This window comes from Chiloscyllium plagiosum, unplaced genomic scaffold (genome assembly GCF_037043375.1).
Source record: "Chiloscyllium plagiosum isolate Xiang-an unplaced genomic scaffold, Cpla_swu_hap1 HiC_scaffold_25, whole genome shotgun sequence".
Taxonomy (NCBI): Eukaryota; Metazoa; Chordata; class Chondrichthyes; order Orectolobiformes; family Hemiscylliidae; genus Chiloscyllium; species Chiloscyllium plagiosum.
The window spans coordinates 45,423,708-45,449,633 of NW_028270163.1; the positions used below are offsets into that span (position 1 = coordinate 45,423,708).

The 25,926-nt window shown below is 39.6% G+C and overlaps 1 protein-coding gene across 4 annotated transcripts in view; it reads left to right on the forward strand.

Annotated features, from left to right (window-relative positions):
- Nucleotides 1-25,926, forward strand: part of usp36 (ubiquitin specific peptidase 36) — an 84,209-nt gene that overhangs the window by 43,703 nt on the left and 14,580 nt on the right. For all 4 annotated transcript variants that reach the window (XM_043714918.2, XM_043714917.2, XM_088000688.1 and 1 more), the window contains exons 7-16: nt 2,756-2,826; nt 4,086-4,168; nt 5,797-5,908; nt 6,388-6,528; nt 7,304-7,404; nt 9,038-9,176; nt 13,816-14,409; nt 20,732-20,847; nt 22,564-23,035; nt 24,348-24,478. In XM_043714918.2, the coding sequence (XP_043570853.2) occupies nt 2,756-2,826; nt 4,086-4,168; nt 5,797-5,908; nt 6,388-6,528; nt 7,304-7,404; nt 9,038-9,176; nt 13,816-14,409; nt 20,732-20,847; nt 22,564-23,035; nt 24,348-24,478 (1,960 nt within the window). The remainder of the gene's footprint in view (nt 1-2,755; nt 2,827-4,085; nt 4,169-5,796; nt 5,909-6,387; nt 6,529-7,303; nt 7,405-9,037; nt 9,177-13,815; nt 14,410-20,731; nt 20,848-22,563; nt 23,036-24,347; nt 24,479-25,926) is intronic.

Here is a 25,926-nt window from a genome sequence, read left to right on the forward strand (position 1 = left end):
AAAGATTTTACCCTTTCACACGTAATCAACAAGTTTTAGAATATACTGAAAAATCAAGCAGAGTTATTGAATATTTCATGAGTAATTAATTGAGGTATTGCTCATGGGCAAAAGAATGTCTGGCATTTGTTGACTCCCTTGCTTCTTAACCAAATACTTTTCAAAGAACTTCCTATTTTCAGACTTCTGTTCCTTAGAAAAATATTTATTGAGAAAAAGAGCAGCTGCAAGGATTTAACAGTCGATTTATCCTCTCAGATGTATCCCAAGTGTCTCGATTATGTAAAATGATGATCGAGAGAATATTTAACAATAAATCATTTTTGTTGGATGAATAATTTAAGGGATATTACCCCTAATGAGACACATCCTGGTTTTATTCACTCAAAGTATCTGAAGCTAACAAATTGTGGTTTTGTAATTAGAAAAACAAATTCATGATTTATTTTTTCCAAATACCTTCAGCCACTAAAGGCCACCAGCCAATGTTTGCAATGAAATACCATTCACAATTTATTTCCACTGCTGCAATCTGAACAACAGTAAGAGAAAATAATAGAATTGATGAAAAACGTTAACGGGTGATGCTCTCCATTTCATGCTTTTTTTTAAACCATGTTTATAGGTCATTTGTGATCATAACAATCAGAAATGCAGCAGACAAAACTCGCTGCTCATTTCAGTAGGGAGGGTACAGTCGAGAACTTAGACAATTTTTTTAAAAATGGTAATAGTACTTAGCATGTTTGAGTTCATTATTATGGTAACAAAAATTAAAGCTGTGATAATTTATTATTTGCCGTTAAAAATTTGAGCTTATTGATCTTAGAAAAGGCTACACTTCATCTCAAGCAGATGGAACAAGCCACAGTCTGGTATTCCTTGGCAGGCTGAAGCAGACATAGTGCAGATTTGTGTGCAAATTGACAATTAAAAATAGTGATGGTAGTCAAATTGAGTGCACTTCCCAACACCATTAAATATACAGAAGAAATTCCTGGTAGCAGAGTGAATCAGTGCTACATTGTCCAGCAATAAATTACTAGCAAATGTTCAGAAGTTCCAATAAAAAGAATTCATTGTTTCAGCTAAACCTTTAAGATGCAGAGCAGAAGTGGAGCAGATTATCCAACTGGTCCTGTGTACATGTAGAAGTAGGCAGAGTCGTGAGAGCAAATCATTGTGCCGGTGCTTTTAACTGAGGCATGATAGGGCACAGGAGGGTAATGTTAATTAAAAGAGAATGCAATTTCACTTAAAAATCATAGAAACTCTACACTAGAAGCAGGCCATTCATCCCATCGAGACCAGAATGACCCTCTGAACAACATTCCACCCAGACCCTGTCTCCTACCCTATCCCTGTAAAGCTGCATGTCCCATGGCTAATCCAACTCGCCTGCACATCCCTGGACACTATATGGGCAATTTAGCATCGCCAATCCACCTCACCTGCTGTTTTAAAAAATTCTCAAGGTCAGGTTCGTAGGAGAGTAGTCTGACACAGAACAAACGACCAAGAGGCGAGTCTGCTAGAATATGGGCATTTTATTCCCCGCAGCGTCGCCACAACCAGGTCTCATACAACGGGTCTGGCTTATACTCACTCTACATGTTACCGGAACTGGGAGCCGTCAGTTCTCGTAGAGCGGTTGCCAACAACCCACGCTCGGCGGTTAAACGTAACCCCGGAGCAGACTCACCGAACTGGAGACTTTTCCAGCTGATATACTCTTTTCCAGATATAAACATTCATGTGAACAGCAGAGCCAGGCTAAAAAACACATTCCATTCTGGTTACATACAGATAAGAAGATTCACACGGGGAGGTGTGTAATAAGATTCACACGGGACTAAGCAACACCTCCATTCCGGTTAGATTCACACATGTATTGGGACATAATTTTTAACCGTTTCACCACACCTGCACATGTTCAGATTGTGGAAGGAAACCCATCTGGACACGGAGAATTTGCATTATTACACCCAGATAGTCATTTGAGGCTGGAATCGAACCTGGGCCCCTGGCACAGTGAGACAACACTGCTAATCACTGAGCCACCCTGCTGCCCTTGGAGAGGTTGATTGTTGCTTTTAAATATTCTGTGCTCAAATATCAAACTGAGAAAAGTTTCAAGTAGTTCTGCAGGGAGGAATAATTTAGCTACCTCTGTGGACTTTGTACTAATTGGGAAATATAGTTTCTTGGCCACTAAACTTTTAAGAAGGATTGCCAGTTTCAGGTAATTTTGTTCTTTTTACTGGATGGAGTTTGTTTGTGGGATAGTTAGGATAATTGGAAGCTTTTAAATGCAATTCAAAGTGTTGACTTAAAAGTTAATAAAATTCAGCACCAAGTTTTGACCCTAATCATTGTGGCTATCTATGATTCAGTTTTACAAAAAATAGCACAAGTGGGAGATTAAAGATAATTCAGTTTTCCAGCATAATTATATTAACAATATTTCTTTTTCTCCCTTTTATATATCTGGTCTGTTTCTGTGTTTTAAGATGGTGCTGGAGAATGGTGATATTATCCAACACTTTTGGCTGTACCTGTAACATAGATGTAACAAATACACGTGACAAAAGAATTAACAAATCTTAGGAAAAGTTTGGGTTGAGAAGGTAAAGCAGAGCAGTTGTGAAACTGAAAGAATCCTATCAAAGTGAAGTATTTTTCCCCAGTTTGGATGAATATTCGTTAATAACTGTAATATTTTTGTCTTGACCTCTTCCCCTTTCTGCACCCAAAGTTAAATGTTCCGTGTGCAAGAGTGTGTCGGATACATACGACCCTTATTTGGATATTGCACTTGAAATAAGGGTAAGTGTACTTTTCTTACAAGGAACCTTCAGGTATCTCATGAAGTGCTCTGAGTGTGAATAAAGGCATCAGCTCCACTTGTATGGTGCAAAGTCCCCTGCTCCTGTAGGTAGTAAACTTGGAGGCAGGAAGAGGATTTTATTTGGTAGGGTGATGATGTATTGAAACCCTGCCCTCTCTTCACCTCCACCAGAGTTGAGTTCAGGAAAGGAAGGCCCATTGTCCTTCTGCCATTTTGATAACCACTTGAGGACATTGACCTTGTGTCACCATGCACTGAGTAGCTCAGGGAGGTAGGCAGGGTTGAACCATCAAGGAACTGTCCCTGGAGCAGGGATGTGCCTGTCACCAATCATGGTCTGTAGTTCTGGATTAGAGCTTTTCTTTTAATTCACTGGGGCATGGTTATCGTTGGCTAGCCAGCAGTTGCTGCCCATCCCTAGCTGCCCTTGAACTGAGCGGCTTGCTAGGCTATTTCAGAAGGCATTTGAGTGTCAGCCACATTGCTAGGAGTCTGGAGTCCCATGTCAACCTGACCAGGTGAGGATGGCGGACTTTCTTCCTTGCAGGACGTTAGTGAGCCATTTGGATTTTCCTGACAATCGGCAATGGTTTTGTGGTCATCAGTAGATCCTTAATTCAGATTTTCTAAATTATTGAATTCGAATTTTATCCATCTATCATGGTGAAATCTGAATGCAGAGCATTAGCTGAGTTTCTGGATTAATAGTACCACTAGGCCATCGTCTCCCATGTGTGTACAAGTGCATATTGGTACAGCAACTTTTAACTGAGTGAATTGTGACACGCGCATTCACACACAAATAATATAAATGAAATGTGAGGCAGTGACTATTTATGTTGTTCGTGCTTTTTATCTATTCTTCTGTTTCACGCAAACATGCTTCCAAGCATTTTAACTAATATTGCTGAAATCCACTGAATACACACAAGACGCAAGACACCAGACAAGTTGTAGTATCTCTTGAGTATGTTATGTAGAATAGAATACTACCACTATAGAATGTGTTAAGCAGTAACACAGGTAGATACTCGAGAGTGTAGTCTCCACATACTTTCTTTGGGCCATTGCTACTATTTTAAAGGTGTAGGTTCTGTGATAGTATCGTGATTAATAACAGTTGCTGCTTGGAGCATATATATATAAAGTAATGTTTGCTTGAATTTTGTTTCTAGAAGTAAATAGTTGTTCTATTACTTTTTTCGTCTTGACTCTTTTGCAATTTGTCTCTCCTCAGCAAGCACCTAATATTGTCAGAGCCCTTGAGCTCTTTGTGAAACCTGATTTTCTCAGCGGTGAGAATGCTTACATGTGTGCAAAGTAAGTAGTTTTCTAAATGTTTTGCACCTGTTCTGTAGATTTTCTTGAAGATTTGGGTCCCAGCTTCAATATTTAGCTTCAGCTAGTCATATGATGGGGTGGTAATTAATTATAATTTCTCTGGAGCTCAAGTTCATTCCTGATCACCACATTAGGCAATCACATGGAATTTGGATAGGTCAAGGTTTGGCCTTAATGCCAAAATAGCTGATTTGGGAGGCAAAATGTTGAGAAATATTTATTCGATTAAACCTCTGAAGCTATTACACTGGTGACTTAGTGACCTGTCTTCACCTGTGCTACTTTTGGTCTTGTCTTGAAATTTAACTCACTTTCAGTGCAGAATTTGTTGATTTTAATGCATGTGTCATTGTCCAGCATGTTTTCTGCTGGTAGCAACACATGCCCTTCAGGAAAAGGTATTTTACCCAGCTTCAATATTTTGAGGTGAGAGATTTTAAAAAAGACACAGGCAAATGTTTTATAAAGAGAGTGGTTCACATGTGGAATGATAATTACACGAATAGGGAAAGTTTAGAGGGATGTGGGCCAGGAGCAGGCAGGTGGGACGACTTTAGTTCGGATTTATGTTAGGCATGGATTGGTTGGACAAAAGGGTCTGTTTCTGTGCTATGTGACTATGACATTCTGTCATCCTTACAATGGGAGTGTTTTCATCTGCTTACTCCCCACACATTTGTTCCTCTGGTTCCTCTCCTACTATGTGCCATTCCTGACCAGATGGTGGCATACCTGCTCCGCAAGCTGTGGTGCTTTTGAAACTGACCAGTCAACCTGTGTGTCCAGGTCACTGGTTCAGCCCTCTGCATTAATACGACCTCTTGTGTGCAGCAAAGTTTCATATAGTTGGTTCCAAGGATACACCCTTTTTACCTCACTATTTGGTTATTGCAGAGGCCGTTATGCTTTGTAAAAGGTAGTGTCCAGTCTAGCAGTGGAGAAATAAATTTAGGAACAAATATTTGCAAGTAATTACAGTTAGGTGAATTTAGTAAAATGCAGTGAGTAAAATAGGTTTTAAAGAAATATTATAAAATTAAAACCTCTGGGAATCCAGAAGTATGAGGCTCCCAGAATATGGAGTTGGTTATGAGGGAAGAGAGGTTTGACAAGCGAGGATTCTATCCATTGGGGATTTGAGGTGTAAGACCTGACCTGGTTGAAACCTGTAAATTCCTGGGAATGTTGACAGGTAGATATTTCCTCTTGGGTGAGAATGTAAAATTTGGGGTCACAGTTGAATAATATGGAGTCACTCATTTAAGATGGGGATGAGGAGTAATTTTGAGTGAGGGTTCATGAGTCTTTGGAACTCTGTTCCTCCAAGGGTGATGTTGGTTTGAATATTTTTCAGGTAGAGATAGCTCGTTTCTTAGTGAGCAAGTGGGTGAAAGGTTATATTGGTAGGAAAGGGGAATGTGGTGATTGAGGTTACAATTACCAACCGTGATTGGATTGAATGTGGAGCAGAATTGAGAAAAACTGCCTGTCCTCCTGATTCATCTATATTACCATTTTTCATGCAGTGGACGACAAAAATATCTCTGATTTTGCTTTAACTGCTTTGAAAGGACAAGTGTGACTCCAACAAATAACTCTTTATTTAGGTGCAAGAAGAAGGTTCCAGCTACCAAGCGCTTTTCCATTCACAGAGCTTCAAATGTGTTGACCCTTTCCCTGAAACGATTTGCAAACTTTAGTGGTGGTAAAATCACAAAGGTGAAATGATTTTTTTTTTCAGTTTGCTATTGGGAATTTTCAGTGGCCATTTAGTCTTGTTATTCTGTAAAATATATTAGTCTTTCTGTAGCATAATCCTTCGATGTGTAATTCATTGCTGTATGAGGTAGCTTTTGCATCCCATTCACAAGAAATTAACATTTGCTGTTGCAAGATTTCTGCACAGTTGCTGTGCAGAATTTCAAAAGAGCAGGTATTTTTGTGCTGGAGGTAAAACAGCAATTGCAAATTTTGCAGCTGTTTAAAAACCATTCAATAGCAATCATTTAAATAAAAGAAAAATTCTTGCTAATCAGTCCTCCTCACGTAAAATCTATGAACCTCTTAATGAGCTGATGTGGGTTATGTAGAAATTTGCTTGAGTATTTAATTATATTTTGTCCATTTTAATGTAGATTTTACATTAGAAAATAACTATGAAAACTTGATTATATTTTTGACTGTTGGTATTTTAATAGGATGTTGGTTACCCTGAATATTTGAATGTACGTCCATACATGTCCCAAAGTAATGGCGAGCCAGTCAATTATGGATTGTATGCAGTTCTGGTGCATTCTGGATATAGTTGTCATGCTGGACACTACTACTGTTACGTCAAGGTGAGAATTGCACAGTTAATCAACTCATTAAAAACATGAACCAAAATTGCTCTCCTGTTTGAAACATTGGAAATTCTTATCGAACTGGCTTGAGTTTGTCCACAGTCACCTTTGTGTAGCAATTTGTTTATATCAATTCAGTTTATCAAACAGCCCCTTACTAACTATTGGAGTGGTAACCCAAACTTGCTTTCTTATTCGCAACTGATTTGACTGAGAGGAGAAAACCACATCCAGGATTCTGGCTCTCCAGTTATTTTGTTAGAGGTTGATTCAGAAAAATTGATCTTAAATATATAGTAATGTATTAAGTTTTAAAATTGTTTTACACCATAGTTAGTCTTAAATATCAAATAATTGTAAAGTTAAATGTTGATGCTTTTGAATGCATCTACCTTTATTGACACCTTAGTTATTTAAAATGTAAAGCAAGTACACATCGACTTCTCTGAAGAATGTGGACAGGCTAAAAGTGTGATTCTTCTACACAACGAGGTCATATTTTGCTATAAATTTTGTACTTCCTTATTTCCAAGAATATATTTCCAGCATTTTTTGGTTTTGATAAACCATCTTCAGTGAAATTATAGATGTTTGTTGATCTAATTATACAAAGAGTGCAATTTTCTTCTTGATCAAATGGAATATCCATCATAAGATTAAATGTAACTAGATATTGGGGCAAAAAAAATCAGTTGAGCAAACTTTACTAACAATAAGTATTTGAGATAACAATTTATCCATGACTTCAGTGTTAGCTGTTACTTTTTTTCAGGCCAGTAATGGGCAGTGGTATCAGATGAATGACTCAATGGTTCATTGTAGCAATATCAAGGTGGTACTGAATCAACAGGCTTATGTACTTTTCTACTTGAGGTGGGTGTTAGTAAATGCATTTCCTTGTTTATTTTATCTTTCTTTCTCATAGTTTTTTGAAAACTATTTATAAATTTGATTTTCGGTATGTGTGTAATGTGACAAAGCTGTTCCTTTAACAAGGTTATGTTGTCCATGGTTTATTTTTTCAGAGGGGTCATGAAAGACCCAGACTCGAAAAAATCTTAAGTTAAAGGGTTTCAGGGCCAGTTTGATACTGCCTCAGACAACAGGCTTTCAAGTTTTGGAAATAAAACACTTGGGGAGTGGCCAGCTCTCCCATCTCAGCTTTACTCTGGTTTGGTTTGGGTTTTAGTAATAGTGTTGAAAAAGAAGCAGGTTCAGGTTGGTTCTCTCTCTCGTGCTCTCTCTCGTGTTTTCAGATAGGATAAGTTATTCTATATTCTGTTTTTTGTTTGTGTTTTATTTGGTAATTTTGTAAATAAATTCTGTTTTGTTTAAACTAAATGGTATAACCACCTGCATCCCTCCTGGAATATCCACTTGCACCTGCTTAAAACAACTAACAACGTTATGGTCTGGGCTACCTCCTTGAAACGTTTTGAGGGGTCTGGCCTTGTCCATAACAGTACAAACAAAGTCATCACTGAAGTTTATCCTTAGTACAGTAGCTTGAGGTCAAGTTGAGACATTGATAATGAACAAACATTTACTTGAGAGACTTCAACAATTTGGAGAGGAAGCTATGAGAGATTAATTAGTGCCCCAAAAACAGAGTAACTGGGTCTTGCAAAATGATTAGATATCAGAAAATATTCAAGTGGAGAGAAGGGAGGCATTGTGAATTATTCAATTTTATGAAAGGGAAGATAAGTTACACGTTACATAAGTATTTCATCTTTACTCCTCTCTTTGGCCTTCTGCATTCCTTACTCAAGTGTTTTTCACTGTAGCCTTTCACTTCATGCATTGTTGAGTTCTTGGTCTTAGTTTGATAACAAACAGAAAGGAAGTTAGATAGAAGACTCATCTTCAGCATCAAAGGCTTATCTCTGTTCTCACAGCAATTCATAATGTGATCAGCCATGATCGAATGACCAATCGATGGTCCAAATGACCAAATTCTGCTCTATATCTTGTGGTCTTTATGGATTGTGAGAGCAGGCCTATGTTTGTTGTGTGTGTATAAACGAGGGATAAACCCAGTAGTTTGTATACTCAGAATCCAGGGCAAATGATGAACACTGAGAGATGATAATGTCTGGTTGATACAGGGCTCATACCTTCTCTCTTACTATTTTCTACCTTTTGGTTTCTTGTATGGTTGTGTGGTTTCAAGTTTTAATTGAGAAGAGTGTAATTGGCCACTATTGTATACTGTAAGTCATATAAGGCATTTAAAATAAATGTTGTGTAATTAATCTTGAGATAATAAATTTGCCTGCATAATTGATAATTAAATTAAATTAAAATGAACCATTACCCTATTTCATATTTAATAATCAATGGTTATTCATTGTGTACTTAATGTGTTGCATATGAAATTTTCAACCAACTCTTAATTGACCTAAATAGCAAAACGCGTTTGTTTATTTTATATTTTGGGGTTTTTTAAAATGTAAATTGTAAAATTGTGCAATATTATTGTGGATTTTTTTTGTTTCACCTGAAGAATGCCAAACTCCAAGAGCAGTGTTGATGATGCACCTAAGCAGAACATGATGCTGGCCCTTGCCAAAACGAGCAATGGCACAACCATACCCAAGAAACCCACAATGAATGGATATTTGAGTTCACCTCAGATGACAAAGGTCAGCTTGTTAATCGTATCGTTAACAGCTTGTTATATTTTAAGAAATGCTGAAATCCACTCATGCGTAATTGTGCAAGAACAAGAGAACATGGCACTGGAACCATAGTGGTGGGAGAGCAATCATTGACACATTGGACAAATGACCAGCTTTAATGATGTAAAGGTGCCAGTGTTGGACTGGCCTGGACAAAGTTTTTAAAAAAAGTCACGCAACGCCAGGTTATAGTCCAACAGGTTTATTTGAAAGCACTAGCTTTCTATCTAATGAAGGAGCAGTGTTCCGAAAGCTAGTACTTCCAAATAAACCTGTTGGACTATAACCTGGTGTTGTGATTTTCAGCTTTAAAAGCATCAAATATAACTACTTCTAGGTATTTCTTGAAAAAGGCTATTGCAGTTCAAATATATTCTAGAACATTGGTCTCAATTTCCATATTAAGGTGTTCTTCCACAAGCAAGTCCACTTGAACAGAAACGTGATTGCTTTACCTACAAAAACAATTGGAGGTAGTAGATTGCACAGTGCAACTTATTCTCCTGGTAAATCTTGGAAATAATTGGCCAGATTTTTAGCAGAGTGGCAATCTCATGTAGGTTGCCACTCTGTCCTTTTTTTTTTTAAGGACAAAGAGAACTCCATATTTCAGATAGGATATTCGGCTGGGGACCCCTTCAGAACCTGTCAAACGTACCTCCATTCTGGAGCATGAGGGGTGAGGAGTGAGTCCAATGTGAAGAGGGGAGAGGTATTATTGGGTCCTGCTGCAATTTAGGACTGCCGGGTGTAAGCAGGGAAGATTGGGTCGGGTGGCAGGGAAAGGGTGTTCTCCAGAACCGAGCTGTCTAATCCACTTGGGGAAAGGGGAGGGTAAGGGAGTTTTGTCAGGTCCAGTGGCAAGTTGCATCAGGTCCCACGAGGAAAAGTGGATGTCTGGTCAGTCTGAGGGAGGTGTAGTTTGGGTTTGTGAGGTAAGTTAGATATTAGATTTGTAGTTAGTTGAACGTAGTCTAGGAAATTAATCATTAACTTTTTATGAGTAATTATTTACTTAATTTCAACAGAACCCCTCAGATTCTCCAATTTAACTGGATACTTTGAGAGGGCTCTAAGTGTAGGGGAATTTCCAGGTCAGTTTTCCAGACAATCCATTTTGGAGTCTGCTTTGAGGTGGGTTCTGCAAGGTCCTCATGCACAGCACCCACCTATGCCAAAATAACGATTATCTGACCATTGGAAAATCCAAACCAATAATCTCTTGCTATATTCAATTCTTGTGGAAAATAAATTCTGGATTTGAATATCTCGGATGACAACTTCCAATCAGGTTTATTAACCAGCAAAAATTATCATGATTAAATGTCAAAACAGTTTGATAAAATACAGTTGATTAATTAAGACACAATTTGTTAAGAGCAATCTTTAGATTTCAGATAAACTCAGTTTAGACAGAATGAGGTGAAGTTTCTACTTGAAATTAGATATTTATGGAGTATTCCACCATCCCAGCTCATAATTGTCTGCTGGAGCAGATAATCAATCAAGACAGCTCAGAGGTTTTTATGAAAAGTTATGCATTTATTTGCTTGGATTTGAACTCTTCGCTGAGATAAAGGAAGGTCTCCGTCTTCCATAACTGAAATAATCCATTGTACAAATACTGAAAGCACTGACGCTTTATAGATTTTCTTGGTTTAGGTTGTATCTGAAGCAACACTGCACTCCAAAGAAGATCATTTATTTTAATACCCAGAAGCATAGAATTATTAAGCTGCAGACGGAGACCATTCAGCCAATCATGGTTGCACCAGCTCCCTTACAGACTGAGTGCTGATCTTCTATCTTGACTCTGTAAAACTGTACATTGTTCCTATTCAAATAATTATATAATCCTTTCATTATTGCCTTGATTGAACCTTTCTTCAAGGCAATACACTCAGCTCTCTCTCACTCAAAAGTTTTTCTCCTATCACATTTGCTTCTTTCACAAGTTGGTTTGAATCTGTGCCCTCCTGCTCTCTATCCTTTTCCAAGTGGGAACAGCCCCTCACCACCCCTCCTCTTTCTCTTCCCCCGCCCCATTAAAAAAAGTTCCACTTTTCCAATTTATCCTCAACTGAGATTTCTTCGCCTTGGAACTGACCTTATAAATCCACTTCTCCATTCACATTCTTCCTGAAATGTGGTGCCCATAATTGTACTGATGTGTAATTTGTCATATACAAGATCAACATATATCCTGCCACATTTTAATAATTTGTATGCATCAAGGTTTCTCTACTTAAGATTGGGTTCCCTACAATGTGGAAACAGGCCCTTCCAGACTTCCAACCAGTCCACACCGATCCTCCGAAGAGTAACCCACCCAGACCCATTTCCCTCTGACTAATGCACCTAACACTATGGGCAATTTAGCACGGCCAGTTCACCTGACCTGCACATCTTTGGACTGTGGGAAGAAACTGGAGCACCAGGAGGAAACCCACGCAGACACTTGGGAGAATGTGCAAACTCCACACAGACAGTCACCCAAGGCTGGAATCGAATCTGGGACCCTGGTGCTGTGAGGCAGCAGTGCCAACCACTGAGCTACTGTGCTGCCCTACTCTGCACAGTTTTCAGAATAGTGCACTTTATTTTACACTGTCTATCCATGTTCTTTCTCGAAAAATATATCACCTCTTGTTTCTCCAGATTGAACTCCCCACTCCAGCAGCTTTTCATGTCCTTTTAAAATACTAGACTGCCCTGCTGAACACCTCCAAGTTTTATATCATCTGCACACTTTGAAATTCTCCCATGCATTTCAAGATCTAGGAAATCAATGTAGATCAAGAAGAGGAAGAGCCCCCCAATACTAATTGCTGTGAAATTCCACTACAAACCTTCCTCCAGCCTGTAAAATATCCATAAACCATTACTCTGTTCTCTATCACTTAGCTAACCTTCTATTGCTGATGGTGTTGCCCTGTTTAGTCTGATATCCAACATTTTTTCCTGTATAAGCCTGTGTATCAAAATCCTTTAAATAAGCTGATCCTCTGTACCAAGGGGCTTCTGTAGGATTTTTTTTTTTAAAAAACTCTTGGGCAATGTTATTACTTAATGGCCAGACTTCACTGTAAACCCGTACTACTTGAACATTCTATCAACAAAGTAATTCGCTGACAGAATGAATAAATTATTGTTAAATACATTATTGTAATTTATATTATGTTCATGAAGACCATATGGAACAAGCAGTAGCAAAATTCAGTAAATTAGATGTTGAAATTCCATTAAGCATTGAAAAAATAGATTACTTTGAAAGCAGACAGATCTCTCTATCATAGGCATTTGAACAAATGTATTTGAATTTTGTTATAGCTCTTAGAGTCTAGGACTAAAATTGGACTTTTTCACTTGAACGTTATCTTGGAAGGTATTACATGGATTGATTTGTTTGTTTTCTCACTTTGTGTCTTGAAGCCATTGAATACTGCTGGCTCATGGGACCGGATTTTCAATCTTGGGTTGGGAAAACCTCTGTGTCAGATGGGGATTCCAACCCTGCACTCTGCCATCAGCATGCAGTTGACTTTTTTTTTTGCTTGAATTGGCCAGTTAGAAGCATTGGAAGTCTCCCTTAAAGGCCTCATGGGGGCATTTGAAGTTGAAGGGTCAACAGGAGGATGTTTCTGATGCACCTGATCCTTGGAGGTAAAGGAGAGGGGCATTCTTCCATCTGTGGCGCCTCTTTAGCACTACTTTTTTTAAGAAAAGATAGCGATTGCCTTGCTACCACTGTAGAAGGGGATGGCTTCAGTAGTTTGTTCTCTCGTCACAGGTGGGCAGTAGGTGAAGGGGAGTGGGTGGGTGACTGGTGAAAGTCTGCCTGGAATTTGTGGTTGTGAAATAAACCAATTGATTGGTATGTGGTATTCCCTGAGTAAAAAACTCCCTGTTGGACAAAATACTAACTGTCTTACGTTGATGGACTGTTTTGATCTCCTCCGTAAGTGGAAACATACCTGAATTTTGTTCAGACCCTTTACAATCTTAAAGACGACTACCAGATACTATGCTGGCTTTATCTTCTCTTAACAAAAGTCTGTTGAATCTTTCTTGAGAGATATGACCTTCCAGTGTTGCTTTAGGGATGTGCTTATGCAATTCTACTAGTATCTTCATAACCTTTTTGAAAGGTTCTACTCCACTCCCAGGTGTGCTCTAATTAAAATAGCTCCTCTGCCTTTCATTTTGAATCCTCTTGATATGAGCCCGATGCTTGATGTACCATTTTTAAGATCATTTTCACATGTTGCTACTTTGAGATTTGTTTTTATACCATGAGGTGGTTTTGCTTCTCTATCCGCTTTAATATTTCATTTTCAAAGGAGTTTGTAGCCTCCTTATCTTTCCTGCCAAAATGTACCATCTCACTTATCCATACTGCTGTTTAATTGTGATTTTAATGCACACTGTGTTTTTTAATGTTCCCTTGTACTTTATCACAGATTTTGTTTGTGTTAAACGTCCCGTATGACACACTTTGGTGTCATGTTAATTTTTGGAATGTTAGTTCTATTTCCTAGGATCCACATGGTTTGTGAAGATGACATATTGGCACATGTGTAACTGGATTGTATTTGTTCTGTAGAAACCGGAGTCTCTGCAAGCCAAGTTGCAAGCTTCTGCAAGTGTTGGCGTGCCAGTCCCAAGAAACAGCACTAACCAGTCACCCAAGCTTCCAGTGAAACCAACATATGCACCAACCTTCATAGATGAGTCATTGAAGAGGTTTAAAAAATCTTTACCTCAGCTGCAACCAAAATCTTCTCAGGGCCAGTCAGCAAACAGTTCAAGTAGCAGCAGAACATCAGTAACAGAAAATGCAAAGGTGACTCCACTAGAAAGCAAGGAATTACCTACATCTACCTCATTCAAGTCGCTGTTAACTGGTGGATCTGAGCATAAAGGGAAAGAAGGCATCCATAACCAGCAGAAAGATTTTGGCAGTCCGAAACATGGTTTCAACGGGAGCAATGTTGCAAAAAATGGATTGAATAACCAACACTCTGAGCCCAAAGAGTCGGATTCAGAATCTCAAACACACAGCTCAGCTAATGAGAGGACTGAGAGTAGTGCTGAGGATCAGGGAGTGTCCAAAATAAAGCCCCAGCTGCTTGCGGAAGAGCAGTCCAGCACAATGTCACCACCTCCAGCTAAGAGGCTTGCACTGTCAGCCAAAAAGGTGGGTGTGTGTTGTGGGGTGCAGGAATTGTTATGTATCTAAATATTTACATGTTGGGAGTTGGTTAGCTCATTTGGCCAAACCGCTGGTTTGCAATGTCAAGTGATGCTAACAGCATGGCTTCACTTCCCAAGCTGGCTGAGATCATTATGAAGGTCCTGTCTTTTCAATCTCACCCTGCAACTGTGGAATGGTGATCACCAGGTTAAACTCATTGCCAATTATCTTTCTCACTCTCCCCACCAGAGTGCAGCCCCATGGTCCTTTGGGACTGTAGTGGCTTTATATAATGATCTCACATTGCATTGTTTGCAAGGTAGACCCATACATGAGCATTTAATAATACCAGTTATGAGTTTGTACTTCTGTGTTAGTGCATGCTGGTGATAGTACTTAATTAAATTTCAGTAGTTAGGAAAAGGTTTTTTTTAACTTACAGCTTTTTGTTGAAAAATAAATGCCTTTACTTGCAAGCATTTGCAGGTTTGATAGCGCTAAGAATTTAAATAAATAAAATTAGTTACTAGTATATATTGTTGTCCACATCTCTTCACCAGAGGCGGCATACATACATTAATACCATAACTCTTCTGACAAAGGCAGTTTTTACAATCTATCCATTATCTTAAAACCTCATCCTTTTGTCATATTGTTAATTCTAATCACTTATTACCAAAAACTCCTTCCTTTTTACCATTTTATACTTTATGCCTTGTATGTTCATTATTATCATTTGAATGTGGATTAGCTTTGCGATTTCTATTAAAAAATGAATGTCTTGGCTGGCTCAATCCTCCCATCTCCCCCTTTAAGTGAATACCACTTGGTCTTATTTAAAGCCTCCCTCACTGTTAAAGATTGAATTTGAAGGTAACTTTGTAAGAGACAGTTGCATGTGCTTGTTGATGTCATCACGAATGTCTTCCTGTTGTTGAAAGCTGGTATTTAATTTCATTGCTGAAGTTCACAAATCTTAGTGAGGTTTGATTCTTTGGATAGTGATAATGAACATGCTAATGCAACGTTTGTGAAGGTTTGTAGCTCAGGTTGAGGTTTAGGGTGTAGGTTTGCTCACTGTGCTGTAGGTTTGATATCCAGACGTTTCATTACCTGGCTAGGTAACATCATCAGTGGCGACCTCCAAGTGAAGCGAAGCTGTTGTCTCCTGCTTTCTATTGATATGTTTGTCCTGGATGGGGTTCCTGGGGTTTGTGGTGATGTCATTTCCTGTTTGTTTTTGAGGGGTTGATGGGTGGTATCTAGATCTATGTGTTTGTTTATGGTGTTGTGGTTGGAGTGCCAGGCCTCTAGGAATTCTCTGGCATGTCTTTGCTTAGCCTGTCCCAGGATAGATGTGTTGTCCCAGTCGAAATGGTGTTTTTTTTCATCCGTGTGTAGGGCTACGAGGGAGAGAGGGTCGTGTCTTTTTGTGGCTAGCTGGTGTTCATGTATCCTGGTGGCTAACTTTCTTCCTGTTTGTCCTACATAGTGTTTGTGGCAGTCCTTGCATGGAATTTTGTAGATAACGTTGGTTTTGTCAGAAATGACAGCCAGGCGACTAAGACCCCTCACACAAACCCACCAACACTCTCAAATAAAAACTAACAAACTTAAAAGACCCAATACAATCCATGGACAAAACTAACGTCATCTACAAAATTCCATGCAAGGACTGCTACAAACATTACGTAGGACAAACAGGAAGAAAGTTAGCCACCAGAATACACAAACACCAGCTAGCCACAAAAAGACACGACCCTCTCTCCCTCGTAGCCCTATATACGGATGAAAAAAACCATTTCGACTGGGACAACACATCTGTCCTGGGACAGGCTAAGCAAAGACATGCCAGAGAATTCCTAGAGGCCTGGCACTCCAATCACAACGCCATAAACAAACACACAGATCTAGATACCATTTATCAACCTCTCAGAAAACGAATAGGAAATGACATCACCACAAACCCCAGGAGCCCCATCCAGGACAAACACATAAATAGAAAGCAGGAGACAACAGCTTCGCTTCACTTGGAGGTTGCCACTGATGTTACCTAGCCAGATAATGAAACGTCTGGATATCAAACCTACAGCTCAGTGAGCAAACCTACACCCTGAACATGCTAATTTCAGAACAAATTGAGGAAAACTTTCGAAATAGATTGGTTCATCTATATCTGGCTGTCTGCACCTCTTGGGAGATTGTGTGGGTTAAGTTGAAGTGTAATTAAATGGGAAGAGGAAAAATGGGTGAGGCGGACATAACATCCATTTTTTTGATATTTTGTGAACTCTTTCCATTTGGGCAATCACCACTCTTTTGAATGTCAGAAATTGTTTGATTAAAATGTATTTGGTATTAAAGATCACAACCAGTGTCTATTTTCATAATTTTATTTCAATACAGTTTGAGAGGGTGCATTTGATCATGCATCTGTTCGAATTATAAAAATAACTTAGCTTCAGGCAAAACACAAACAAATTATGTTCTCAGCAGAAGTCCCTTTTTTAAAACATTGACATAAGTCAACAAATATATAATTTTACATAACCAGAATTATGAAGGAATTAGAGGAGATATTAAAGCGATTTTAGTTCACTGGTTAATGCCATGTCCTGCCAAGATTAAGTGGCAGGATTACCGTGAGGAAGATGAGCATTTTTACAGACTTTTAAACACAAGTTGAGTTTGATTTGACAGAATATATTAGGTAGTTGATGAAAAAAAAGGTAAATGTGTAAAACAGGTGCATAAGTAAGGCACTCACCCCTTTAAGCCTGCTCTGTCATTCATTATGAAGGGTAGCCATGGGCACACGTATGGGCCCCAGCTATGCCTGTCTCTTTGTTGGCTACGTAGAGCAGTTGATCTTCCGTAATTACACCGGCACCACTCCCCACCCCTTCCTTCGCTACATTGATGACTGCATTGGCGCCACCTCCTGCTCCCACGAGGAGGTTGAGCAATTCATCAACTTCACCAACACATTCCACCCTGACCTTAAATTTACCTGGACCATCTCTGACACCTCCCACCCCTTCCTGGACCTCTCCATCTCCATTAATGACGACTGACTTGACACTGACATTTTTTACAAACCCACCGACTCCCACAGCTACCTGGATTACACCTCTTCCCACCCTACCTCTTACAAAAATTCCATCCCGTATTCCTAATTCCTCCGCCGGATCTGCTTCCAGGAGGACCAGTTCCACCACAGAACACACCAGATGGCCTCCTTCTTTAGAGACCGCAATTTCCCTTCCCACGTGGTTAAAGATGCCCTCCAACGCATCTCGTCTACATCCCGCACCTCTGCCCTCAGACCCCACCCCGCCAACCGTAACAAGGACAGAACGCCCCTGGTGCTCACCTTCCACCCTCCCACCTTCGCATAAATCAAATCATCCGCTGACATTTTCGCCACCTCCAAACAGACCCCACCACCAGGGATATATTTCCCTCCCCACCCCTTTCCGCCTTCCATAAAGACCGTTCCCTCCGTGACTACCTGGTCAGGTCCACGCCCCCCCTACAACCCACCCTCTCATCCTGGCACTTTCCCCTGCCACCGCAGGAACTGTAAAACCTGCGCTCACACCACCTCCCTCACCTCTACCCAAAGCCCTAAAGGAGCCTTCCACATCCATCAAAGTTTTACTTGCACATCCACTAATACCATTTATTGTATCCGTTGCTCCCGATGCGGTCTCCTCTGCAGTGGGGAGACTGGGCGCCTCCTAGCAGAGCGCTTTAGGGAACATCTCCGGGATACCCGCACCAATCAACCACGCCGCCCCGTGGCCCAACATTTCAACTTCCCCTTCCACTTTGCCGAGGACATGGAGGTCCTGGGCCTCCTTCACCGCTGCTCCCTCACCACCAGACGCCTGGAGGAAGAACGCTTCATCTTCCACCTTGGAACACTTCAACCCTAGGGCATCAATGTGGACTTCAATAGTTTCCTCATTTCCCCTTCCCCTGCCTCACCTAGTTCCAGACTTCCAGCTCAGCACTGTCCCCATGACTTGTCCGGACTTGTCCTACCTGCCTATCTCCTTTTCCACCTATCCCACTCCACCCTCTCCTCCCTGACCTATCACCTTCATCCCCTCCCCCACTCACCCATTGTACTCTATGCTACTTTCTCCCCACCCCCACCCTCCTCTAGCTTATCTCTCCATGCTCCAGGCTCACTGCCTTTATTCCTGATGAAGGACTTTTGCCCGAAACGTCGATTTCGAAGCTCCTTGGAGGCTGCCTGCACTGCTGTGCTCTTCCAGCACCACTAATCCAGTATTCAATTCAGTATCCTGTTCTTGCTTTCTGTCGTAGAGAACTACACCGTGCTGTTGGTGAAGAAATTTATCCTCCTCTCAGTCCTAAATAGTCTTCCCAAATCCTTTGATTGTGACATCTGGTCCCCAGTAATTGGAAACATCCTGTCTTTACCCTATCAGAGCTTTATAAGTTTCAATGTGATTCCCCTTATCCTTCTCAACTCCAGTGAATATCACCCTAACCGATCCTATCTCTCTTCCTATGTCAGTCTTGCCACCCTGGGATCAGTTTTTTTTGCACTTCCTCCATAGCCAGAACATCCATCCTTAGATAAGGAGACCAGAACTGCACCGCTACTCCAGGTGTTATCTCTTAATTATAGCAAGACGTTTGTGCTTCTGTTCTCGAATCCTCGAGCTATGAAGGCAAACATGTCTTTTGCGTTCTTCACCCCTGCTGCACCTACATGCTTGCTTTCTGCAGCTGGTCTGCAAGGATACCTAGGTTTTGTTGCATCTCCACCTTTCCCAATCTGTTGCCATTCAGATAATCTGCCTTCCTGCTTTTGCTGCTAAATGGATAATCTCACATTCATCCACATTAAATTTGATCTGCCATGCAGTTGCCCACTCATCCAACTTGTCCAAATTACAATGAAGCATCTGTACATCCTCCCACCGGCTTTGTGTCATAAAAAGGTAGGGTAGCAAGACACACACATGGGAAATTTGGCAGATAATGGACATGTTGAGCCAAACTGTGTATTTCAATGTTGTAATGTTCTAATTTTGCAAAAAGAATTGATCCTGGTATTTAAAGCATATGACTGCTGTATGGAAATGCTTCCGAAAATCTAGAGCAAACTCTGTCCCTTGAGAATGAAACAAAAATATTTTTGTTCACTGGTGTCAAAACATCAACAGTTGAAGTTCAGGTTTCTATACTTAACTGAACAATGACTGAAGGAATGTTTTGTTTCTCTTGTAAAGTCTTGCTGTGGAAGTTATCATTGATTTTCAACACTAACTCTTTGCAGTCGTATAGTTCATTTTGTTCTTGAGCCATTGCATTATTTAACTTAATGTGATATTCCAGTGTTTTGCCTTGAGCATCTCCAGCCTCTCTGATTTGGGGATGAGACTGCCAGAAATTTTGTTTTAACACCTCTTCCTTAAGCTGTTAATTTGTGCTTGACACCATTTCACCAGCATTTGCAACCCTCCTTTAATTTACCCAAATAATCAGGCCACATCTGTATGCAGAATTGTGTCAGTAGGTTATTGGATGAGGATGAATGTCACCTTTTCCAGAATCTGTGTACCTTTCCAGTGAAACTTAATGACATTGAGGGTGTACAGGAACTTTCTTTTAGACTCCACCCCCTCTCTGACAAGAACACTAATTCTCATCATTGTTCCTGTAATCTCCAAACCTGGATAGCTGATAAAACAGAGGCCACAATTGAACACTTGTCCTTCATGATCTGCGAACTTGGGCTACTCACAACCTGTGTGCACCAATCTGGCAACACACTGCTCATTAAACAAAATTTTCATCTTTTGCTAATGGGTCATGTTGTATTGAACCTAGTTCAAGATATGACGGCAATTAAATGTTACATCAAATTAAATGTCTCTGGTCAATTGCACATGAGGTTTGATAGATTATCTTTTTGCCAGAGCATTTAATTTGGCATTAATCTGTGGAGGATAAGATCTTGTATAGAAGTACAAAAGCTGTTTATGCGATCTGTTCACTTTGTTTATAACTAATGCTGACAAACTTGTGCTAGTATGCTTATTTTTCTAATTTTGTTCTTTGTTCATGTCTGGTATTTCTGGTCTAAAACTATAAATGTTCTTTCCTGGTCAGTAACTGGAAACTGTTTTGACTTTTTCTTGTCTATTGTTTTCCTACTTCGCTTCCCTAGCTGTCTAATCATGGAAACTTTTTTGATTCTTCTTTGCCATTCCCTCTTTTATATTTTCTGCACTCATGGATACTTTTTAGACCACCAAGTTTTTATTTATGTCAATAACTGCAGGCCATCTACAGCTGGAAGGTGACAGAAAATGAACCATATTCCCCATCACTATCATCAGTCCACAAAGCAAAATTAATGAAAAAAGGCCACATTTTTTCTTCTGCAAACAAAACTAGGTAAGAGAAATTTTTACTGCTCATTGAATAAAGCTTCCATCATTTAAAGTAAAGCAGTGCCAATGGACAAGGCTGCAAGTGGTTTTAATGAATTATTCCAATGAAACCACTTGATTCATTAGTTGTTCTTACTTGAGAAGGACACATGTATCTGCTCTTTCTTTAGATAACAACTATATAGTGCTTTCAATGCACAAAGACATGCCAAGGTGCTTCACAGAAGTGTGATTAGATGAGAATTAACAGGCAAGCAAGGAAAACAACGTAAGCAGATAATGCTAGAAATACCCAGCCAATCAGGTGGCTTCTTTGAAGGGAGATGTAGGCTCAGAAGCTGTTGGAATGTAAGACAGTGTGCATATGGTTTTCTCAAAGAATTGATCTTCAGGAGGCTTTTTTATAAAAGAAAGTCAAGCGGGGTGAAGAGTTGTGTAGAAATTTATGGCTGGAATTATAGAGCTTCATCACCAATGGTGAGACAAAGACTGATTTAATTATACTTTTCACAGACGTAGACTGTAAAGTACATTGGCATATTAAGTGTTTTCAAGTATATTTAACTTTTGTAATATAGCTGCCAACTTCACCACAGGAAGCTGTAGTGACAGCAGTGTAGCAGTGACCAGATAATCTGCTTTTTGTTAGATGTTGGCAGGAATAACTCTCTTGCTCGTCTTCAGATTAGTGATGAGGCATGCTACATATCTCATGCCAACATCTGGCTTAACATCTATCTATAAGACAGCACCAGCAGAGCAGCACTTGTTGAGTATAGGACTGGGATTTCATCTTGGAATGTTTTTCATCTTGGAATGTTGTGCTCGAGCTCTGGAATGGGACTTGTATTTGCGACCTGACACACATGCGAGTGTATCACAGCTGATCTTGGGAGAAGTTTATACAAGAGCTGAAGGGATGAAGACTTATTGGCAAAGTTGTTTTTGCAGGGTTTGCTAAGGTTAGAGGTAGAGAGGAGGACTTGAATGCAACAAAAGACCTGTGACCATTGTATATCATTAATGCATTCTAGTAAAGAATGAAATTTGGGCAACTTCATATTGAGTGACTCTATGTTCATAGAAACTGGTTTAAAATAACATAATGAAAGTACAGAACATTAAGACTATATTACAAAAAATAAGTTTTGTTGCATTTTCTGGCAACTGTTTTTACATTGGCAGGCCTAAGAAGTTTCTGTATTTCTTATGATCTGAATAAGGTTGTGCGTTTTATGAGATTTTATTTACTTAAGTTTCCAAAAAGCTGATTTCTGATATGATTTACTAGTGACAGATAATACTAATGAGAATAAAAACAAAATTAATTTTCAGCATATTTACCATGTGTTTAAGGCCTATATGTCCATTTTAGTGCAAGTTGCACATTCGCAAGAAGAAACAATTCCACATGTAGAGAAAGAAATGGTTTTAAAAGTTTGCTGATACCTTCTTAAGTACAGTTAGAGTTGGATGATAGATGCTGGCCTTGCCAGTGATGTCCATATCACATGAATAGGTGTAAATTGAATATTTTGGTTATTATAGCTGTTTAGGCACTGAGTGAGTATGGTTGAGAACCATTATGACACAGGAGACCTTTTGACTCATGGTGCCTTGAGAGCATTCCCCTTGTTGGAACATTTTAAGAAAATGGTGCCATGAAATTAAGAACAAATTCCATGAAATAAAATTCTTAATTTTGTCTTTTTCCTTTCAGGACTTTTCCATCTACTCCCAAAGTGCAGATTTCCAAACACACAGGATTTAGTTCTCCATCTAAAATCTCCAAGAAGTCATGTAGTTCTAGTTTTTCTCAGTCGCAGATGCGATCATTGGAAGCCATGGAAGCAGCTTGGCAGCCTGCTCCCCTAATAAATGACAGCGCTACCTCATTGGGAAATCATTCTTTATCTGGTCAAGGTATTAGTAAAACGTGCACTTCCAGGACTGATCTATCAGATAAGACACACACACGCTGCATTGACCGGTCCGTGGAGCCAAGGGACAGCAGTGAGAGACCTAAGAAGAAACGTAAACATTTGAAAAGAGTTGCAGTTTCCTTTGATTCTGAATCATTCAGCCAGACAACATGTGATGATGCTGCCAAGACTGATGGTAGAGAGAAAATTAAAAGAAAGAAAAAGCGACATGAGAAAGCGGAGAATGATGGTGTATGTGACCAGTTACAGGTAGGTTATTGGACCTTCCAAAATTGAGTCAGTATTAGTTTCACTGTTACTAAAGGAACAGTGAGAAAGTGTTCTTTCTCTGTAAACTTCCTGTTAGAGCTATATTGCAGCTAATTCATGTTCTTTGAGATGAACCAGTCTTACAAATGTCATCATGGTCAGCCTGCTTCAGTGGTTGGCTGTTCCTCGATCAGGTATTAAATGTCAGCTTTTCCCTGCACTTACTGTATAGAACTGGATGCAACCAAAATAAGGAGGTATGTGGGATGACTCCTTGCTCCATCATTCCTTTCTCTCATTCTTCTTGGCAAGGGCTATGGTTCATCACCACCAATCTTTCTACTAGTTTATATTTTGTCTTTGCCCCGGTCCTCCCCAAAGACAGACAGATACACACGCAAACACACACAAGCGCACGGAACGATGGATAGTTTTATGTCCCATCACCCCCTAAGACCACTGGCATTTCGACCTTGCAACTGATTTGGAAAATGTTACTCTATAGCAGCGAGGGATTGAAGTGCTCGATTTCTTTTTATATCAATTCTGAGTAGGAGAGTTCTCCAAATGTTCAAAGTTGCGACAAAGTGGATCAATACTGCCAGTTATTCAGCCTACTAAGAGCAGTTTTACTGTAATCATAAAAATTTTACTGTTGTATCTGGAGCACCAATATATTAATTAATGCAGATTACTGCATTAAGTTAAATTATATCTTATTAAGCCAGTTTTATATGTCAACTTTGTCTGATACTGGTTATTTTATGTTATATTTATTTAATTATAAGCAGATGTTTGACATTGACAGGGGTTTGTTCCTATAAATAAGAGCAGAATAAAACTATCTTCGTTGAGCTAGTACTATGATTTCTAAATATGCATTTCTAAAAACTGACTTCAGTTCTATCCTTCACCATCTGATTGTCTGGTCTGATGCATTGTTATTTTGAACAAGACTTTTAAAAGACAGTTTCTTAAGCTGTCTTCATGGTAAGAAATATACAGGGCATCCTTGATTTATAAACATCATCTCATACAGGGATGTAATTTTAAAGATCTGACATCCGAACATTTCCTATGCTTACTCATTGCTCCTTTATATTGTCCTGCATTGTGATCCGACTTGAGTGCAAAGTGACTTGTGAGTAGACTGGAGTGGAATCCACTCAATACAGTGGCTGTTTGTATCAAGTAGTGAAATTTGTTTTACTCTCATCACATTGTCATTGCTTAAAACGCTTCAGTCATTTCAGTGTAAAGGATTTAACATGATTCATTGAAATGATGACTGAACTGGGATGATTTATTGCAGGAGGAATCCGTCAAAGGCAACGTTTCACCTGAAGGGTTGATCCCAAAGAAACTGAAGAAAAAAAGGAAGAAGCATAAAAAATACACAGAAGTGTTTGAAGTAAACGACCCTACTGAATCTGCTGTGGAAAAGTACGTAAATATGACGTTTCACGATTTGGTGCAGTAGTGATTATTTTAGATACCCTGAGTCAGTGTCTCTCTCGTGGGCAGTTATTTGTCACTTTTAGCTCTTGAAAACTTGAGTTCAACATACTTACGTAAAACCATAACTAATTTTGCCATAGCAACCTTAAATTCCAGGAGTGTTTGAATAGATGGCCTGGAATGGCACAAAAATTTCCTTAATGCAGTTCACGTAGGCATTACCTTCTGAGTCCAGTCCTCATTGTGAATCTCGGCAGAAGACACTGCTGCCATGAGACCAAAGAATGTCATTTTCTAATTTTGAGTCATTGGTAAAGTTTACCATCGTGTTTATTCAAGAGTAAGAAACACCTCACTCCAGCAGCAGGAAAACCCAGCTTTAATAATATTTCTTTTGTAATCCATGTGCTGAATGTTAAAGTAACAATGAGAGTTATAGACACAGTTAATGTTCCCGAGCATATGGCATTTGAAGATGAGGGGATACATTTTTAAGGTGAGAGGTTTAAAAAAAGATAAGAGGGACACTTTTATTTTACACAAGGGCTGGTTTATGTGTGGAATGAACTTCCGGAGGAAATAGTGGATGTGGGTACAATTACAACATTTAAAAGATATTTAGATAAGTACATAAATAGGAATGGTTTGGAGGGATGGGAGCCAGGAGCAGACAGGTGGGACTAGTTTAGTTTGGGATCATGTTCCGTATGGGCTGGTTTCCATGCTGTATGACTCTGATTTCATAAACAGCTGCTTACTGATGTAATATTCCTTCTCTCAGTGGAAACCATGAATATATTTTCAGTGTCACAACTACTTATAATGTCAGAAAATTATTATCTTCTTTCATCATTAAAGAAATATGCATGGGTATTTTCACACTTGCTAATTTCTCAGAGCAGTGGAAATTTTTCATCCCATGTGTTTTGCCATACCAGAAAATAACACCTAAAGGCTAGTATTTTATAGTGATCAGGAATCATAAAATCTCAACAGTGTGGAAACAGGCCCTTTAGCCCAACAAGTCCATACTGACCCTCCGAAGAGTATCCCACCCAAACCCACTTCCCTATCCTATTACTCTACATTTTACTCCTGACTAATACACCTAACCTACACGTCCTTGAACACTATGGGTAATTTAGCATGGCACATCACCTAACCTGCACATCTTTGGGATTGTATGAGGAAACCATAACACCCAGAGGGAACCCACACAGATACTGGGAGAATGTGCAAACTCTACACACAGTCGCATGAGGCTGGAATCGAACCTGGGTCCCTGATGCTGTGAGGCAGCAGTACTAGCCGCAGAGCCACCGTGCAGTGGAAACTCTCGTTCAGATAACTCCACAAAGGCCAGTATTCCTTCACTAAGTCATCCTTTTATTTACATATTTATAGTACATAATACCTACCCAGCGAGCACCAAG